This window comes from Notolepis coatsorum (assembly GCF_963971535.1).
Source record: "Notolepis coatsorum genome assembly, chromosome: 2".
Lineage (NCBI taxonomy): Eukaryota > Metazoa > Chordata > Actinopteri > Aulopiformes > Paralepididae > Notolepis > Notolepis coatsorum.
The window spans coordinates 132,251,299-132,271,255 of record NC_140166.1 but is presented as its reverse complement, the minus strand read 5'-3'; the positions used below and the strand labels follow the sequence as shown (position 1 = coordinate 132,271,255).

Here is a 19,957-nt window from a genome sequence, read left to right as displayed (position 1 = left end):
CCCAGTTCAAACGTACCGCTCAACATGTACGAACAAGTCCTAGTTCCGCGTAGGAATCTGGCTACCGCACCACTAATGGGACTATTTGTTCATAGTGCGTATACTGCGCTACTAAAGTAGGACTTCCTTTTCAGTCCAGTTTCTTACCCTCCAATAGAGTCACAGACGTAAAGCCTCCCCGCGACGCCACGTGTGGGAGTAAGGCCAAGTTCGGCTTACCATCGGTATTGAGACATCGTGTATATTAATATTTGAATAGTCATATTTGGCACTATATCGTCGAGTTGGACGTAGTCTATTAAGCTAATAATAGTCTGTTAATATATAGTGCTTCGTGCGGTGAGAATACTACCGTAGTCAGTACCCCATCGTTTCGGGCAGAGAACTGGCTGCTTATCCAGGGTGGTTGACCCCACGTGAAGCTGCACCCGAGGAGCCCCAGAGCCGACGAGCGAGTGGACCTGTATACCGGATTATTCTACCGACGACAGCCCGCCTTCCCCGGCACGGATTATGCTTTGTATACGTTGATTATTGCATGGATAAAGACCCCCGACACTGCCGTGTGTTGGAACCCCCCCCCCCTGGAGAGGACGCAAGGTGAGGAGACGCTCTGCAAGACGAGGTCGCTTCACGTCTCTCCTCCGTGGACCGGAGGACGCCGGCCCACAAAGAGTCCACCTGCTTTCATCTGTGGTCCAAGGATCGCCGGCGCATTGAACGGCACTACAGTGGGTTCACCTGGGATACCCTTGGCCGGATGAGGCAGCCGGATTCTACCCCCCCCCCTTCCTACTCCTGTCGGCTTACAAGCGACCGGATTAACCCCCCCTAGTGTATCCAGTATATAATCATTCAAGTATCATTGCTGTTATTCCTTAAACTATTCCAGGTCGTATATGTACCACCTGCGCCTTCAGAGATTGGACATTCTCTATTGATATACAGACGAATACTCTTGCCATAAAAGTGCATACTAATTCCCATTCATAAATGTGATTGATTTGATTAAGTGCTTGCTCTACACACCATCGCTGTGTAGAAATAAAGACCTATTTCTAATTCGTACATTTGTGTTGGATCCGTTTCATCTACGTGACAGTGTTCATCATAATATATTTATGCCGAGTACTGGGTGGCCGAATATTAAGTACAAAGGTAGTGGTAGTAAGTATCATATCTAGTAATACAGTCAGGGAATTGTACCCCTCAGTTACAATTGGTCCTTCGAGCCGGAGGGTAATTAGTGTAATATTAATATAGTGTTATTAATATTGAAATGGCCTATGATGAACACTCCACGAAACGATCCTCCTAACCAACACCCGCAGCGCGAACGACGGCTCCCTCAGTACTTAGAGGCTTACGCTGTCAGTCAACAACCTAGTCTTCTACTAACAGTAAACGCGGTAAAACTAGAAAGTAAAAGTATGTCTAACCCCAACGCCCAGACTACCCCGACCATAGAGGCCCCTACGGGTTCTAATGTAACTGACCAAGTTCACGGTGGGGACCAGTGGGAACCAGACATGACTTCACACCCCGCCAGTACTGAAGAAGTAGTCCCCGATGAGTCCCGGGAGGAATACAACGCTACCGAGAGAGAACTCGGCACGGAAGAAGACGGGGAGAGCACCGTGGAGATAGAGCTCCAAGGCTCCGCAAGGAGTACCCCGAGGGAAGGCTCCCCTATACAACCGCCTTCTCCCAGCGAGGCAGAGAGGACCCTACAGCAGGCCTTCCTCATCAGCCTGAACGCCGCTGCTGAACGCGACCGACTGCAGATCCAGCAGCGGAGCGAAGAAGAGCATATACGTCTAGAAATAAGACGCATTCAGAGAGAAGAGAATGTGGCCCGAGACCGAGCAGACAGCCAGCGAGCAGCTGCTGGTGCTCTACGGGACGCAGAGCGCGACAGACAGCAAGCGCAACTAATAGAACAGCTGATCAGACGGACAACACCCTCTCCCTCCGCCAGAGGCTCCAGGAACTCGTCTAGACACACCTCCAGGGCGGCATCCCCTAGCCGAGTAAACAACCCTGAACTTGACCAACAGACGAGGTCTATACCCCCCACAGACCACCTCCCCCCACCGGTCCAAGCGAGACCTAGCAACCGGGAAGGAGCAGCATATCCTGTGGAGAGGCTAAACCAGAGGCTACAAGCGCTGGATGACCTAACTGAAGACGAAGAGGAAGAGGAGGAGAACCACGCCCGACGACAGCACAGTACTCTACCGGACCAGGAGGTCCGGTACAGCCCAGGCTATACTCCCGCGGAGCTGCGCTACAGACCCCCGACTCTATACACGGGTGAGCACGACGCACGACCCGCACCGAGGAACAGCACCTGGACAAGCGGGCCATGGTACACTGCCGGTACCAGCCCATACCAAGGAGCGGGAGGAGACTCGCCTAGGAGGCCTCTCCCCCAACGCTCGCCGATGTATCCACAGTCAGCGTCATACATTGGCACGCCTATGGTACCCGACTTCACCCAAGAGAACCGGGCCCAGTATACAGAACTCCGCATGTGTCTGGAGACCATGTTGGTGGATGTATTGGATGAACGCCACAAATACGCCATCCTACTGAAGCACTTAAAGGTACCCCGCGCACATAATATAGCGCTCGCCTACGCGACTTCCACCACCCCATACACAGCAGCGCTGGTAGCATTGGACCAGAGGTATGGGCGCATATGGGATTACGTGATCCAGGAGATCCGACACATCGACCGCTTACCCCCAGCAATAGACAATCGAGCACTGGACGACCTGTCCATCAGAGTGCAGTCCCTGGTAGGGATATTGGGAGCGCAGAGAGAGAAGGGGAGGCATGAACTTTACGCCAACTCAAATGTGGAAAGGATCTTGGAGAAGCTGCCGCCCGCTCGACAGGAGCGTTTTAGGCGACAGAGAGACCACCGAGACCCGAATGGCCCCGAACCGAACCTCCTCGATCTAGCAGACTTCCTGGCGAGAGAAGTCACCAGCCTACGGCTAGATACATTCGGACGGAGCACCCCTGGCTCCAGAGAAGGAACCAGACGACTAAATGATGGAAGAAGATCGGTGACTGTGATGCACCAATCGGAGTCAGTACCGAGCAGCAGGAGCCACAGTACCCCCTCCAGAACGGAGAAGTGGAAGATAGTGTGCCCCTACTGTGAGAAAGAACACTGGCTAGCGCAATGTGACTCCTTCCCCAAGCTGAACGCGGAGGAAGCAAGTCAATGGATAAAGTCCAACAAGCGCTGTTTTCGCTGTGCGCGCTCACACATGGCAGCCGAATGCCGCTTAAAGAAAAGGTGCACCAAGTGCGATGGAGCCCATCTGGACATACTTCACGACAGTAACAGACGGCGCCCTTCACCCGCACCATCCAGCAGCAAAGCGAGCGTCATGTACATCGATCCCGCCAGCAGCAGTGGAGCCCGAGTACTCCTAAAAGTAGTGCGTGTGACACTAAGCTACCAGAATAAAGTCCTGGACACTTACGCCGTCCTCGATGACGGGTCCGAGAAGACCCTTCTGCTCGCCTCCGCTGCGGCCCAGCTAGGGCTGCGGGGAAGCGAAACCCAAATGACAATTCGGACAATAAGACGAGATTTGAAGACGATAAAGGGCGAGAATGTCTCATTCTCTATCGCAGCAAGCGGCCAGCCTGAGCGACAGTACCAGATTACAGACGCTTTCACCAGCCAAGAAATAGGACTGTCGCGGTACACATACCCCGTCGCCAAGCTGATGGAGAAATATGCACATCTGCGCAAGTTACCGATCCCGCTCATAGACAATGCTATGCCGACCCTGTTGATAGGCTCCGACCATGCAGACCTCATTGTCCCGATAGACCGGGTTCATACCGGACCCCGAGGCTGTCCTGCAGCAGTCGAGACCCGTTTGGGATGGACTCTCCAAGGCCCGCTCGCCAAATCTCTCAACCGAAGTACAGCCACTAGATGTCTCCACTCCCGAGTCACAGAGGGAGAAACCGCACTCCTGCAACACGTAGAGCGGCTATGGACCTTGGAACAAATGCCCTTTAAGAACGGAAAGAAAGACATTCGCTCTAAAGATGACATTTACGCCATTCACCTCCTCGAGACAGGGACCAAGAGAGTCCCGGTCAACGGCGTGTTGAGATACGCCACGCCACTCCTGCGGCGAGAAGGAATGCCTACTTTCCACGCCAAGACAGACGCCACAGAACGGTACCTGCTGAACACGGAGCGGCGCTTAGCCAAGAACCCCGCCCAAGAGAGTGTATACCGCGCTGAGATTGAGAAGCTCATCACAGCGGGACACGTCACAAAGATGGACATTAAAGAGGCTGACCAGACCACTGAATCGTGGTACGTGCCTCACCACAAGGTCCATCACAACGGTAAAGACCGCATAGTATTTAACTGCAGCTACCAGATCGGATCCCAAAATCTGAATAAAGAGTTACTGCCCGGTCCCACACTCGGCCCCTCCCTACTCGGCGTTCTACTCCACTTCCGCCAGGAAAAGGTGGCCATCAGCGGGGACATTAAAGGAATGTTCCTGCAGGTGAGATTAGTAGAGGAGGACAAGCCCCTGTTACGGTTCCTATGGAGAGAGAAGCCAGGAGATGAGCACCCAGCCATCTACCAATGGGAAGTCCTCCCCTTCGGAACGACGTGCAGCCCCTGCTGTGCTACATTTGCACTACAGAAACATGTAGCAGAGGACCCAGCAGCGGACGAAGAGGTCCGACACAGCGTAAAGAACAGCTTCTACGTAGACAACTGTCTACAAAGCCTTTCAACCCAGGAAGAAGCCGAGGCTCTCCTGATTAAACTCCGCGCCTCATTGATCAAAGGCGGCTTTGATCTCAGGCAGTGGGCCAGCAGCGATCCGCAAGTACTGCGCAGCCTCTCCTCCGAGGACAAGGCAGCCAGCAGCGAGACCTGGATGGCTACAATCCCGGGAGAAGCCCAGGAGATGACCCTGGGATTGGTGTGGCGATTCAAAACAGATTCGCTTCACTACAGACACAAGCCCCTGACTACGGAGCAGGGAAGGCCGGCGGCGGCGCCGACCACCAGACGGAGTGTGTACACGACACTCGCCCGACAATATGACCCGCTAGGATGTATTCTACCGTACACCACCAGGGCAAAAATGATTGTACGAGCATTGTGGGACAAGGACCAGGGCTGGGACGACCCCATTCCCGCACACCTTGCATCCACCTGGAGAGAGTGGGAGATGGAGCTCCACTCACTCCCAGGCGTTAATATGCGCCGAAGCTACTTCCCACCCACGGTGAGGCCAGAGACATGTAAAATGGACTTACATGTCTTCAGTGACGCCTCAGAGGTCGCATACGGATCAGTAGCCTACTTGCGGGCCCAAGAAAGGGGGGGAGAGATCTACACAGCATTTGTCCTCGCCCGCTCGAGAATAGCCCCACGCAAGCAACAATCTATCCCACGTCTAGAGCTCTGCGCAGCCCTAGCCGGAGCGCACCTAGCCACGCTCATCCAACGTGAGCTCACCATACCGGTGTCTAGAACAATCCTGTGGTCAGATTCCACGACAGTACTCGCCTGGATCAAATCGGACTCATGCAAGTACAAAGTCTTCGTGGGAGTCAGAGTCACCGAGATTCAAGACTTAACCGAAGAGTTAACCGGAGAAACAGAGTGGCGCTACGTTGATACAAAACAGAACCCAGCTGACGTCATCACCCGGGGGATGCCCCTAGATGACCTCACCCGTCGCAATGTCTACAGTGACGGCCCAGCATTCCTAAAGCTCCCGGAAGGAGAGTGGCCCACGCCTATCCCGAGGGAAGCCAGTCAGGAGGAGGCTGAGAATAAGAAGCCTGTGTTCTGTGGATTGAGCACTGTTATCTCCGCAGACCCCAACACACTCCTGATGGGGCGGCTAGATCCCACATTACCCCAGACAATGTACCGGCCTGAAGAAGCGAACGGCCGACGAATGTGGAGGTACAGCGAAGTATTAGCCGACAAGTTTTGGAGCAGTTTCCTACTGCACTACCTACCGTCTCTACAGACCCGCCAGAAGTGGGTAAAGGAGAGAGACAATTTGACAGAAGGAACAGTCGTCATGATTATTGATCAATCACTGCCCAGAGCTATGTGGCCGGCCGGCCGCGTAAGCAAAGTGATCACCGGTGCCGACGGCAAGGTCCGAGCAGCTGAAGTGCTTGTCCAGGGTCGCACTTACACCCGTCCCGTGGCGAGGCTCATAGAACTGCCCCGACTCCCAGACACAATCGATGATGACCATGACCCTATAACCCTATGACTTTGTGAAGTTGACTGACCCCTACAGCAAACCCTTATGTGTAAATAGACAACGCGATTAATCTGTCTCTGTTTAACTGATTAGGTCTGGGACCAATCAGGGGGTGGCTGTTGTGAAGGGCCAGATTAAACCGAATATATATATTTATTTATATATATATATTTAATTGTATTTGTATATTCTCTAATATTCCCTGATATCCCTTGTATATTCCTTGTACAATATGCATTGAATATCCATTCTAGCCTACTGAACATCCCATAATAGTCTCCATTCTACTATTGGTCGAGACCTTGGTGCCAGGCTGCCATACCCCCCAGACCCAGTTCAAACGTACCGCTCAACATGTACGAACAAGTCCTAGTTCCGCGTAGGAATCTGGCTACCGCACCACTAATGGGACTATTTGTTCATAGTGCGTATATATACTGCGCTACTAAAGTAGGACTTCCTTTTCAGTCCAGTTTCTTACCCTCCAATAGAGTCACAGACGTAAAGCCTCCCCGCGACGCCACGTGTGGGAGTAAGGCCAAGTTCGGCTTACCATCGGTATTGAGACATCGTGTATATTAATATTTGAATAGTCATATTTGGCACTATATCGTCGAGTTGGACGTAGTCTATTAAGCTAATAATAGTCTGTTAATATATAGTGCTTCGTGCGGTGAGAATACTACCGTAGTCAGTACCCCATCGTTTCGGGCAGAGAACTGGCTGCTTATCCAGGGTGGTTGACCCCACGTGAAGCTGCACCCGAGGAGCCCCAGAGCCGACGAGCGAGTGGACCTGTATACCGGATTATTCTACCGACGACAGCCCGCCTTCCCCGGCACGGATTATGCTTTGTATACGTTGATTATTCCATGGATAAAGACCCCCGACACTGCCGTGTGTTGGAACCCCCCCCCCTGGAGAGGACGCAAGGTGAGGAGACGCTCTGCAAGACGAGGTCGCTTCACGTCTCTCCTCCGTGGACCGGAGGACGCCGGCCCACAAAGAGTCCACCTGCTTTCATCTGTGGTCCAAGGATCGCCGGCGCATTGAACGGCACTACAGTGGGTTCACCTGGGATACCCTTGGCCGGATGAGGCAGCCGGATTCTACCCCCCCCCCTTCCTACTCCTGTCGGCTTACAAGCGACCGGATTAACCCCCCCTAGTGTATCCAGTATATAATCATTCAAGTATCATTGCTGTTATTCCTTAAACTATTCCAGGTCGTATATGTACCACCTGCGCCTTCAGAGATTGGACATTCTCTATTGATATACCGATGAATACTCTTGCCATAAAAGTGCATACTAATTCCCATTCATAAATGTGATTGATTTGATTAAGTGCTTGCTCTACACACCATCGCTGTGTAGAAATAAAGACCTATTTCTAATTCGTACATTTGTGTTGGATCCGTTTCATCTACGTGACAGTGTTCATCATAATATATTTATGCCGAGTACTGGGTGGCCGAATATTAAGTACAAAGGTAGTGGTAGTAAGTATCATATCTAGTAATACAGTCAGGGAATTGTACCCCTCAGTTACAGGGATCCTAAATAAACATAAACACATAAATGGCCACGTATAAGAATAAACCCTCCGTACCTCCGCGTTGAGGTTGTCGGCCAGACTGTCCATGAACTGGCTCTCGATGGGGTTCTGCTGGGTGAGCAGCGTGAGGTAGTGGCTCAGCTTCTCGTGGCTGGTGATGATGGTGCCCTCGCCGAACTTGTCGAACTGGGGCCGGCCGGCGCGCCCGAAGATCTGCATGACGTCCAGGATGCCCAGGTCCACCAGCATGCCACGCTTGGCGTCGTAGATCTGCGTCCCCTGGTTATACCGTGTGGGGAGACGAGAGGGACGGGGGACGTGAGAGAGAGAGAGACGTCTCGAAGGGGAGACCGACCGAGTCCGTCTGGCTTCCTGTAACACTGTACACCCCATAGATATATATAGAACACTAGATAGCTTAAGGTGGAGTCACCAGCGTCACTGAACCGCCGCCATCTTGCGCAGGTCAGCCTTGAGTGAGAGTGAGTGAGCTGCACAGACAAAAATACTCATAACTCGCTGAAATATTGACGGATTTACAAACGGGTTGGTTTGCTTATAAAAAAAAAAAATTTAAAGATGTTTCTTTTTTTTACAAACCGCTTGAATCATAGCCACGTTAATAATGCTTGTAATAAACCAACCCGTTTGTAAATCCGTCAATATTTCAGCGAGTTATGAGTATTTTTGTCTGTGCAGCTCACTCACTCTCACTCAAGGCTGACCTGGGCAAGATGGCGGCGGTTCAGTGACGTCGCTCTCCATCGGCCGGCAGCGCGGGTAAGCTATCTAGTGTTCTATATATATCTATGGTACACCCCCCCCACACACACACTTAAGAGACTGGAGCAGACACAGGCTCTATTCACACACTGGATATAACATATATAACGAGTACCACTGAGTTATAGTGCTAATCAGAATCAGATGTATGTACATAGTTGTAGTATTAACATGTACAGTGATACAGGCGTAAAGACACTATGGTAGTAAGTCATACTGACCAGCTAGTAAGAGTAGGTAAGGGATATGTACAGATATATAGTATCTACAGATATGTAAAAAAAAGATTATATGCATACATATGTATATACAGAACTATTGTACATGCCATGCCATCACAGAGACAATACAGCAGGTTAACCATTTCACTGCCACACGTCAAAGTATTAACCCGTTCACTGCCACACTACATAAGGTTAACCGTCTGTAGTGTGGTAGTGAAAGGGTTAACCTTCTGTAGTGTGGTAGTGAACGGGTTAAGAGGTTAAACTACTTGGCAATAAAGACCTTTCTGATTCTCATTCTGATTCTGATGACGTCCCCCCCTGGCTGGTTTTGCACGCACGGCCATCTACGTCAGGCCATCTACTGGCACCTAAACCCAGAACAAATCTACTCAAATCTTCTGTGACTCACAGAGCTATCATGGAATGGAACTCATTGCCAAGCTATTTCGCTGAAATAGAATCCAAAACCACTTTCAAGAAAAAATTTAAATACCATCTACTAACGAGCATGCACTGAACCCTTATGGCATAGCGGTGAAAACAAATTGACTGTTAATTGTATTTATGTTGATGGCAGTGAGTGCTGCTCAGGAAGCACTATTTATTTGATTTAAATTATTTTATTTTAATACTTTATACTAATAAGTATCTTGTACAATATCATCCTTAACTGAGGATGAGATTGTTAATGATGTTGAAAATGATGTAATTGATGATTTAATTGATGTAATGTATTGCATATTGTTGTATTGTTGTGTATATATATATATATATAGTGCCGGACCACAGGAAGAATAGCTTGGTAGTACAGTAAGGGCTATATACAGATATAGTATCTACAGATATGTAAAAAAAGATTATATGCAGGTATGTACATGCCATGCCATCATGCAGAGTCATATTAGACTATAGTATGGGGTAGGTAGTTATGATTATTATGATAACAGTGGAGGGCAGTTGTAGACGGTGGAAGCAGTACGTTGGTATAAATTGAATGTAGGCAACAGAGTTCAACGTTGGTGGGTACAGTGTGGGTAACAGAGCCTAGGGTATTGGTGTAAATTCCAGCCAATTAGGAGATAGGAACCGTTCCATTTCCATCCCATTGGTGCAATCTCTGTGTCACCTCCCGTTATTAGAGTGTGTTTTGGTGGCCTCTCTCGAGGGGGACACTTGTAGCGCAGAGCGAACTCCCTCACCCACGAGGGAACACCACTTTTATGAAGCACTCTGCATGATTATGCACATAAATAACGATGTAAACATTCCGCCGATGTTAACGGGCATATGAACCTTACTTAAGTGAACCGAACACGAGGGCAAAACAAATCATAAATCCTACAGTATGTTCGGAATGAGGACGTTTAAATTTTCGTGTATTTAAAGTGATTTGTCAGCAACTGGCGGTACCCGACTAAAACTAGACTAAGACTAAAAGACTGTGAAATTGAAACTACAAAGAAATCCTGGATTAAAATGATGTTTGCTGTGTTTGTCAGCTAAAAACTGACAAAATAAAAATAAATCTATTAAGTGACTAATGAGTATTCAGCTGGTTGTTGAACATCAAATTAAGTTAAGGTGTGTTTTGTGGTTTTACAGAGAAGGAAGTACACATCATAGTGTATGACTCCACTCGCTCTCTGTGATAGGTCTAAAACTGAGTGAAATCTGACTGAAATGGATGTACATAATGACTAGGGTATAATTAAAATGTGCTAAATTGGACAGTGTGGCTAAAATGTGACAAAAACAAAGAGGTTTTAGTTAAAAGACTAAAACCAAATCTTAAATCCCCCATGAAATCAAAATAGATGTTTAAGTTCTTTTATCACATTTTAATACCTACAAAACAACTTTATTTTTGTCATTGTTGGGACAGATACTGGCGTATAAGTGACAATCAATGCAAGACATAATATGTCAATATTAGCTTGCTAGCTAACGTTACTAATGTTGCTTATCGTTGCTCACATTACCTTTTTACATTGCTAGCTAATGGGTCGACTGTAATGCAGCTTCAGTGCTATTGGCTACTGTAAACGCCAATCAATGTCCACGACAAGTCCCTCCCTTAGCTTCCGGTTTTTACAGGAAACGCATAAATATGTGGAATCAAATCATGGGGACTTTAAACCGCCGGCAAACAAAAAAACAAAAACAACCAACATGGTGGCGTGATGTCCCCATGGCAACAGGTCATAGCGTGATGTCCCCATGGCAACAGGTCATAGCGTGATGTCCCCATAGCAACAGGTCATAGCGTGATGTCCCCATAGCAACAGGTCATAGCGTGATGTCCCCATAGCAACAGGTCTTTCAACGTGTGCAGCCGGCTACTGCAGACGATTCACCCGCCCATGTGGACCATCATCACTGTTACTGCTGTCTGACTGAATCCTGCCATAACTGAGAGTAAACCGTAAACAAAGAGGCCTATTAAGATATTACATCCTAATATGAAAAACGATGTGATTAATGTTCTATGCCTTACCTTGACTTTGTTTATTTTGCTGCCGTCTATTTTATACTTATGAATTTTTTTTGTCAATTTCATGCTCATTTTATGCCTGTCTTTAAAAGAATATTCACTGCTGTGTATTATTACTGTGGAATCCACAGCCTTGGTTGACGCACGCATGCGCTTTTCCGTAAGAAAACAGCTGAGATGAATTGTTTGGTTTATTGTCATTTACTTGAAGCTTTGTTTAGCGTGGATGGGTTCTTACCAGACAACGTGGAGGTGTGCTGGCTTATTCCCGTTGCATGGTGTCCTGTAGGCTGTTTCCAAGTTATAAAGTTCCAAATCCATAGCGCTTGCGACGGTCAAAAACCGTGTGGGCTGCGTGCCTTGCATTCATTCCAGTGTCGTGTTTTTTACTAGCGCACCATTCCATTGATAAAGTGAGTTCACACACTCGGGTGCTGTAATCACCGGTTCAAAATGGGCTGGACCAGACACGCCTCCACGTTGTCGAAGCAACACACATCCAAGTCATATCAAATAAAAGATGTTATCAATCAAGTTAATTTCAAATAGTTTTCCAAACAATATTGCTTCATATATTTAACTAAATAAATATTAACACTTTGATCGCCATGGGTTAAATTCATAATTTACCATCCCTAGCCAGCTCTATTTGTCTATGGAGAAGTTCCCCTTCTTTGCAGGGCTATAACTTTTTAAATTCTATTGCTAGATTGCCATTATTATGGCCCATTCAATGTCCTATATCCATTGTTCAGGGTGTAGCAACGATATACTTTCTCATTCACATATTCATACTAAAATATGGTCTAAAGTATAAGTGTGTTTTTATCGTTTTCTGCAGCTTTCTCCAGAACTTGATTTATAGCTCCAAATGCATTATATTGATGATGAAATACAGTTTGATAGCAATCGGCGCGAGATAAAAAATTTCAACTGGGCGTGGTTCTAGAAGTTACTACGTATCATCTGATATTGACCGGATGGGCGAGGGGGTGTTTATAATTCCGTGGGCAACATTATACCATTCGTCTAGTGTGGGTTATATGGTCATCAGAGCAGTTTATATGGAATACGTTAGAAAATAACGCTGGATCTTACCGTATGTTCCTCGCGCCGTTGGACGATCAGCGTGGAGTAGACCGTTTTCGATTATGAGATGTTGATCCTGATGAACCATTTCCAGGTTGCATAATACTATATACGTCCAAATAACGTTGTTTATTGAGTTAGGGCGAGCGATTGATCATCCAGTGTGTTGAGATGGAGTCCGGCTACCGATCGCGAGTGCCCGGACGAAATATGGGTGAGCACTTCCTGTTTGGCGCGCCCCTCCCTCTGCCGATCGGCCACCAGATGGCGCTCTCGAACCGTTAGACAGTTGAGTGGAGCTCACCAGTACATCTCATGGCTCCGGAGGAGAAATATGATTTCGATCACAGATTTTTGAATTATTGATATCAAAGACGAGTTACGGCGTCTTCGGCAGAATGAGCATGGCTCCGAATGACGTGAAAACACGTCATTGGCGATTAAAGTGTTAAGGACATAATCTGGCTCCAACAATTACTATGATTGATGACTACTATTATTGCTATGCCACTTGATCTCCCCGAGGGGATTAACCCTTTCACTGCCGCACTACCAAACGGTTAACCCTTTCACTGCGACAATACACAGAAGGTTAACCCCTTCACTGCGACAATACACAGAAGGTTAACCCTTTCACTGTCACACAACATCGGTTGACCGTCGGTAGTGTGATAGTAAAGGGTTAACCTTCTGTAGTGTGGCAGTGAAAAGGGGTTAATAAAGGAAGACTGGACGGACCTTGATGATGACGGCGTGGGCCGGCAGGTTGACCCCCCAGGCCAGCGTGGCGGTGCAGACCAGCGCCTTTATGTAGCCCCTGGTGAACATGGTCTCCATCAGGGTGCGGTCGGCGCGCAGCATGCCGGCGTGGTGGATCCCCAAACCGTCCGGGAACATCTCCCTCATCTGCTTGTTCCTGGAGCGCTGGACCTGAGGAGAGGGAGGGAGGGGGGGTGAAGGGAGGGAGGGGGGGATGGAGGGATGGGGGAGGGAGGAGGGAGGGAAGAGAAAGAGGGAAGGAAGGATGAAAGGTTAGGGGGGTTGATGGAGGGAGAGATGGATGGATGGATGGATGATAGGTAAGGATGTGGATGGTTAGAGGGGATGGATGGATGATGTATGGATGAGGGATTGATGGATGTATAGAATGAGGGAGGGAGGGGAGGATAGTTAGGGAGGTGGAGGGGAGGAGAGAGGGAGGGGAGGAGAGTTAGGGAGGTGGAGGGGAGGATAGTTAGGGAGGTGGAGGGGAGGAGAGAGGGATGGGAGGATAGTTAGGGAGGTGGAGGGGAGGAGAGAGGGAGGGGAGGATAGTTAGGGAGGTGGAGGGGAGGATAGTTAGGGAGGTGGAGGGGAGGATAGTTAGGGAGGTGGATGGAAGGATAGAGGGAGGTGGAGGGAAGGATAGTTAGGGAGGTGAAGGGAAGGAGAATTAGGGAGGTGGAGGGGAGGAGAGTTAGGGAGGTGGAGGGAAGGAGAGGGGGAGGTGGAGGGAAGGAGAGTTAGGGAGGTGGAGGGAAGGAGAGTTAGGGAGGTGGAGGGAAGTAGAGTTAGGGAGGTGGAGGGGAGGAGAGTTAGGGAGGTGGAGGGGAGGAGAGAGGGAGGTGGAGGGGAGGAGAGTTAGGGAGGTGGAGGGGAGGAGAGAGGGAGGTGGAGGGGAGGAGAGTTAGGGAGGTGGAGGGGAGGAGAGAGGGAGGTGGAGGGGAGGATAGTTAGGGAGGTGGAGGGGAGGAGAGAGGGAGGTGGAGGGGAGGAGAGTTAGGGAGGTGGAGGGAAGTAGAGTTAGGGAGGTGGATGGGAGGAGAGAGGGAGGTGGAGGGAAGGAGAGTTAGGGGGGAGGAGGGAAGTATAGTTAGGGAGGTGGAGGGGAGGAGAGAGGGAGGTGGAGGGAAGGAGAGTTAGGGGGGAGGAGGGGAGGATAGTTAGGGAGGTGGAGGGGAGGATAGTTAGGGAGGTGGAGGGGAGGATAGTTAGGGAGGTGGAGGGGAGGATAGTTAGGGAGGTGGAGGGGAGGAGAGTTAGGGAGGTGGAGGGGAGGATAGTTAGGGAGGTGGAGGGGAGGAGAGTTAGGGAGGTGGAGGGGAGGAGAGTTAGGGAGGTGGAGGGGAGGATAGTTAGGGAGGTGGATAGGAGGAGGGATGGAGGGGAGCAGAGTTAGGGAGGTGGAGGGGAGGATAGTTAGGGAGGTGGAGGGGAGGATAGTTAGGGAGGTGGATAGGAGGAGGGATGGAGGGGAGCAGAGTTAGGGAGGTGGAGGGGAGGAGAGAGGGAGGTGGATAGGAGGAGGGATGGAGGGGAGCAGAGTTAGGGAGGTGGAGGGGAGGAGAGAGGGAGGTGGATAGGAGGAGGGATGGAGGGGAGCAGAGTTAGGGAGGTGGAGGGGAGGAGAGAGGGAGGTGGATAGGAGGAGGGATGGAGGGGAGCAGAGTTAGGGAGGTGGAGGGGTAGAGGAGAGGACGGAGAGACATAGACAGATGGTTTAGGCGACACAAGTGAAGGCAGCAGCTCAGCTTTAACACCCCGTCAGAGGTGGGATATCCTACGTGGATCATGTTCGACTGATCTGAGGTCTGTGTGAGTCTGGCTGAAGTGGTTCAGGCTTCAGGATTAACTTGTTTTGACCACCAGGTTGTCTCAGTTCCTCCAGTCGAGCGAGAAGTTACTCTTCTAAAGTGGAGCGTGGCACTGCACACGCACACAGAGACACACGAACACAGAGACACACGCACACAGACACACACGAACACAGAGACACACGCACACACACACCGTTTTGTGCACACAGACATGTACATACTGTACACACTGTCACTGTCTCTCTCTCTAGACACATTCACACACAGACATACACTGTCACTCACACACACACACACACACGCGCATACAGACATACACTATCACTCACGCACACAATATACATACATACATACACTGTCACTCACACACACACACACCCCTCTCTCTCTCTAGACACACACATACACACATGCATACACACACACACACACACACACGCGATCTGCCCCTACGCTGGAGACATTTAAGGCCCGTTTAAAAACCCACTTTTATTCCCTAGCCTTGGATTAATCCTGATTCTCCCACTCCCTAACCCACACACTCCTGTGCAATTTTATTCTGCCCCCTCCCTCTTGTATCTCTTCTTGTGCTCCTCTGTCCCCGGTGTGCTATACTGTACTTTGTGCTCCCCTTTCCGCTTGTCCTATTTTTTTAATGTACTGCCCTGTCCTGTTGTGCCTTTTTGTATTTGTGTATTTTATAGGACATTGATTTTATGCTTTGACTGTACTGTACAGCACTTTGGTTGGCTCTCGAGCTTTTAAATGTGCTCTATAAATAAATTACTTGACTTGACTTGACTTGACTTGACACACACACACAGTTTGTTGTTTTTGTTCTATTAGTGATTTACACACTTTCTCAGTTGGTTCATTATAAAAGATACAAACCTGAAAACAAACGCACTTAAATGTTAAATAAAAGGACCACAGTAATGAGGCAGGAGGAACATATTTTTTTAATAATGGTAAAATTGTTATTTGTTATTAGACAGACAGTGAGAGATGACAGTAAGAGACAGACAGACAGGCAGTGAGAGATGACAGTAAGAGACAGACAGACAGGCAGTGAGAGATGACAGTAAGAGACAGACAGACAGGCAGTGAGAGATGACAGTAAGAGACAGACAGACAGGCAGTGAGAGATGACAGTAAGAGACAGACAGACAGGCAGTGAGAGATGACACACACACACACACACACACACACACACACACACACACACACACACACACACACACACACACACACACACACACACACACACACACACACACACACACACACACACACACACACACACACACACACACACACACACACACACACACACACACACACACACACACACACACACACACACACACGGCTGGGACCTGGCTGGGCGGTAATAATGGCTTCCTCATCAGAGGTTGTCTCTCTCTCTCTCTCTCTGGGCATCTAAACGGAGGTCAGCACCAGACATGCCTCCACGCCGCACAGAGAAAGCCCATTACAGCCGGCTACTGTCCCGCTGTGCGAGAGAGAAAGAGTGTGTGTCACAGTGGAAGTGTGTCTGTGTATATGTGTCTGTAAGAGTGTGTGTGTTTGTGTGTCAAAGTGGAAGTGTGTCTGTGTATATGTGTCTGTAAGAGTGTGTGTGTGTGTGTGTCAAAGTGGAAGTGTGTCTGTGTATATGTGTCTGTAAGAGTGTGTGTGTGTGTGTGTGTGTCAAAGTGGAAGTGTGTCTGTGTATATGTGTCTGTAAGAGTGTGTGTGTGTGTGTGTGTCACAGTGGAAGTGTGTCTGTGTATATGTGTCTGTAAGAGTGTGTGTGTGTGTGTGTGTGTGTGTGTGTGTGTGTGTGTGTGTGTGTGTGTGTGTGTGTCAAAGTGGAAGTGTGTCTGTGTATATGTGTCTGTAAGAGTGTGTGTGTGTGTGTGTGTGTGTGTCAAAGTGGAAGTGTGTCTGTGTATATGTGTCTGTAAGAGTGTGTGTGTGTGTGTGTGTCAAAGTGGAAGTGTGTCTGTGTATACAGTACGTGTCTGTATGTGTGTGTGTCTGTAATAGGGCTGAGCCCAAACGTTCGAACCTTCGTTCATTACGTTGGCATTCAAATACTAAATCAACATTTGAATTACATTTTTTTAATAAATATATATATATATTTTTTTACTTAATTTTATTTTATTTTTTATTTTTTTCATTCTGTTTAAACCAATGGGGGTTTTTCTTCACAGTTGCAGATAAAGATTAGGCTACACTAATATTATAGTAATAAAATAAACTGATGAGTTATATTCATTAAAGAAAGTTGATTGAATTGATTTAGTTGGGCTGGGGGGCTTTTCCCTGGGCTGGGTCTGGGGCTGGAAAGTTGATTCAATAAAAAAAGAAAATACTAATTTAATCAGATTAATCACTTTATTCAAATTGAGGATTTAGTTTGAGGATATTTAATATATATATTAAATATATATATATATATATATATATATATATATATATATATATATATATATATATATATAATAATTATAAAAAAATATATATTTAAATAAAAATAAAAATAAAAACTTTAATTAAAAACGAAGGTTCGAACGTTTGTTCGAAAAACCCTGACGAAGTTCGAATCCCAAAAACAGGCTTCGGGGACAACCTTAGTCTGTAAGTGTGTGTGTGTGTGCGTGTGTGTGCGTTTGTGTGTCACAGTGGAAGTGTGTTTGTGTATACGTGTCTCTATGTGTGTGTGTGTGTGTCTGTAAGTGTGTTTGTGTGTGTGTTTGTGTGCGCGTGTGTAGACGCAGAGAGTAAAGAGTATAAGAACGAGACGTGCACCATGAGCAGAGAGCACCAGGGTTCGCCCGGTGATGGACGACACAGCGACGCCTCCCGTCACTGAACACCACCAGCGACCTCTGAGCCGCACAGCCCTGCTGGGAAACTCTCTCAGAGTGAGACAAGGCGCCGGTAAAACTGTCCCAAAATCAGAGGCTTATCCTCAGAGCAATAATTGAAAGGAATATTTGCTTTAGAATTGGAATTAGAATACCCAATTTCCCACCGAGCCGTATTCTCCTTGAATTTTAATGAAGAATTCCAGGCCTCTTTTCTTCTTTCTCTTCCTCGGATGATAAGGAACTCCCAAATCGGTCTTCTCTTGTGTCGACCCCCCGGTCGCCGGGCTCGTGGAAAGTGGTTTCTCTGCTTCATCATCGCGGTGGAAACGGCCGCCTGATTAACGTTTACAAAGGACCGCACCGGTGTCCATTACCGGAGACGTGCCCCGTCTCCGACTCGCTCCGTGCTCATTGTGTGTATGAAGTGTGTGTGTCGGTGGGTCTCGGCCTGCCTTTCGCACTGCCACCGGCGGTGAACAGAGGTGGAGATATACTACATGAAGCCTTGAAAAGTCACCAGGAAGTCCGTTCCAGTGTTGTAGTACTCGAGTCCAGGACTCGTCAGGGGCGTCGTTTTGGTATGGCAAGGTATACCAGAGCAGTTAGTATCGAAGACATTAAAAAATAACGCTGAAACTCACCGTAGCTTCCTCTCGCCGTTGGGAGATGAGCGTGGAACAGAATCTTTTCTATTATGGGATGTCGAAATATCCGATCCATTTCCAGGTTGTATAATAGTATATACGTCCAAATCATGTTGTTTATCGAGTTATTGGTAACGGATCACTATCCGTTGTGATCAGCTCGAGTCCTGGGACTATTAGCGAGTGATCGGACCGAATTGAAATGAGCACCAGCTTCCACTTCCTGTTTATGCCCTGTGCGATCCGCCGATCGGCCACCAGATGGCGCTCTTGAACCGTTGTAGAGTTGAGAGGGGCTCAACAGTACATCTCATGTCTCCGGGGGAGAAATATGATTTCGATCACAGATTTTTGAAATATTAATATCAAAGACGCTGTCCAGCGTCTTCGGCAGAATGAGCATGGCGGGGAAAGATGTGTTTCAGCGTCAACGGCGATTAAAGTGTTAACTGTCTACATTTATTTATACTAATATTATTTAAATATTGAGTGCAACTGTGGTTGATTACGTAATTCGGTGAGTTGGAACTATCTATGTGTTGGCGGGTCCACACAGACATTTTAGCGTGTGGGACCTTCATCTCCGGTAACGTTAGGAGGTGATGGCATGCAGTGGAAAAGCGGCAATAGTCCCGGTTGGAGTTAGTAAAACACAGTTGTATGTTAGCCTTCTTGGATGTTGAATAAACGCCTATCATTGTCTTTAAACACCCCGCCTCTCAGACTCCCATTTCCTCCTCTGCTAGCTAGTAGCTACGATAACATTGCATTGACTGTATTAGCTAGCGGGCTACCATAGTTCAACATGCGTTGTGTTGTACAAACTGCTAATGCTATGGCAAGATGTGTGTGTAGGCCTATGTAATGTTAATGGCTATGTTTTTAAAGTCATAATGAAGATTGATTTATATTGCGCTTGCCATTTACACAAACTGACTAGCACCTGGCTGCAGTGCTGCTGCTGCAGCCAGTGCTCACCTCTCCCGGCTCCGCCAAATAATTTTTTTTTATTTTTTTTATTTGCGCATCCCCTGAACCGTACGATACACAGTGGGGGGCGTACCGTACGGTACACGGTTCGAATGCGTATCGTTCCACCCCTAGTAAATATATATATATATATATATATATATACACTTTGTTGTACACGCTATCATACAGAGTTACATGGGTTATATGCAGGTAAGTATATCCAGAGCCTTCTCTGTGGCCGCACCCACCCTCTGGAACTCACTCCCTCCAAACATCCGTAGTGCTACATCCCTGCACTCTTTCAAATCCCAACTCAAAACCCAACTTTTCACCAAATTTGTAAATGACTCCTGATTTCCCCTTTTTCTTTCGTTTTCATTAATATTTTGTTGTTACGTTGTTCCCTGTCCCCCTCCCTTAGCTGTTAAGCGCCTTGGGTCTCCT

At 48.1% G+C, this 19,957-nt stretch overlaps 1 protein-coding gene across 1 annotated transcript in view; it reads right to left on the bottom strand.

Moving 5' to 3' along the window:
• The window catches only part of LOC311223526 (activating signal cointegrator 1 complex subunit 3-like), a gene marked incomplete at its 5' end in the record, with an annotated part of 261,463 nt that overhangs the window by 111,699 nt on the left and 129,807 nt on the right, over positions 1-19,957 (bottom strand). Inside the window, 2 exon segments of the mRNA XM_084308307.1 lie at positions 7,907-8,131; positions 13,181-13,372. Coding sequence (XP_084164433.1) covers positions 7,907-8,131; positions 13,181-13,372 — 417 coding nt within the window.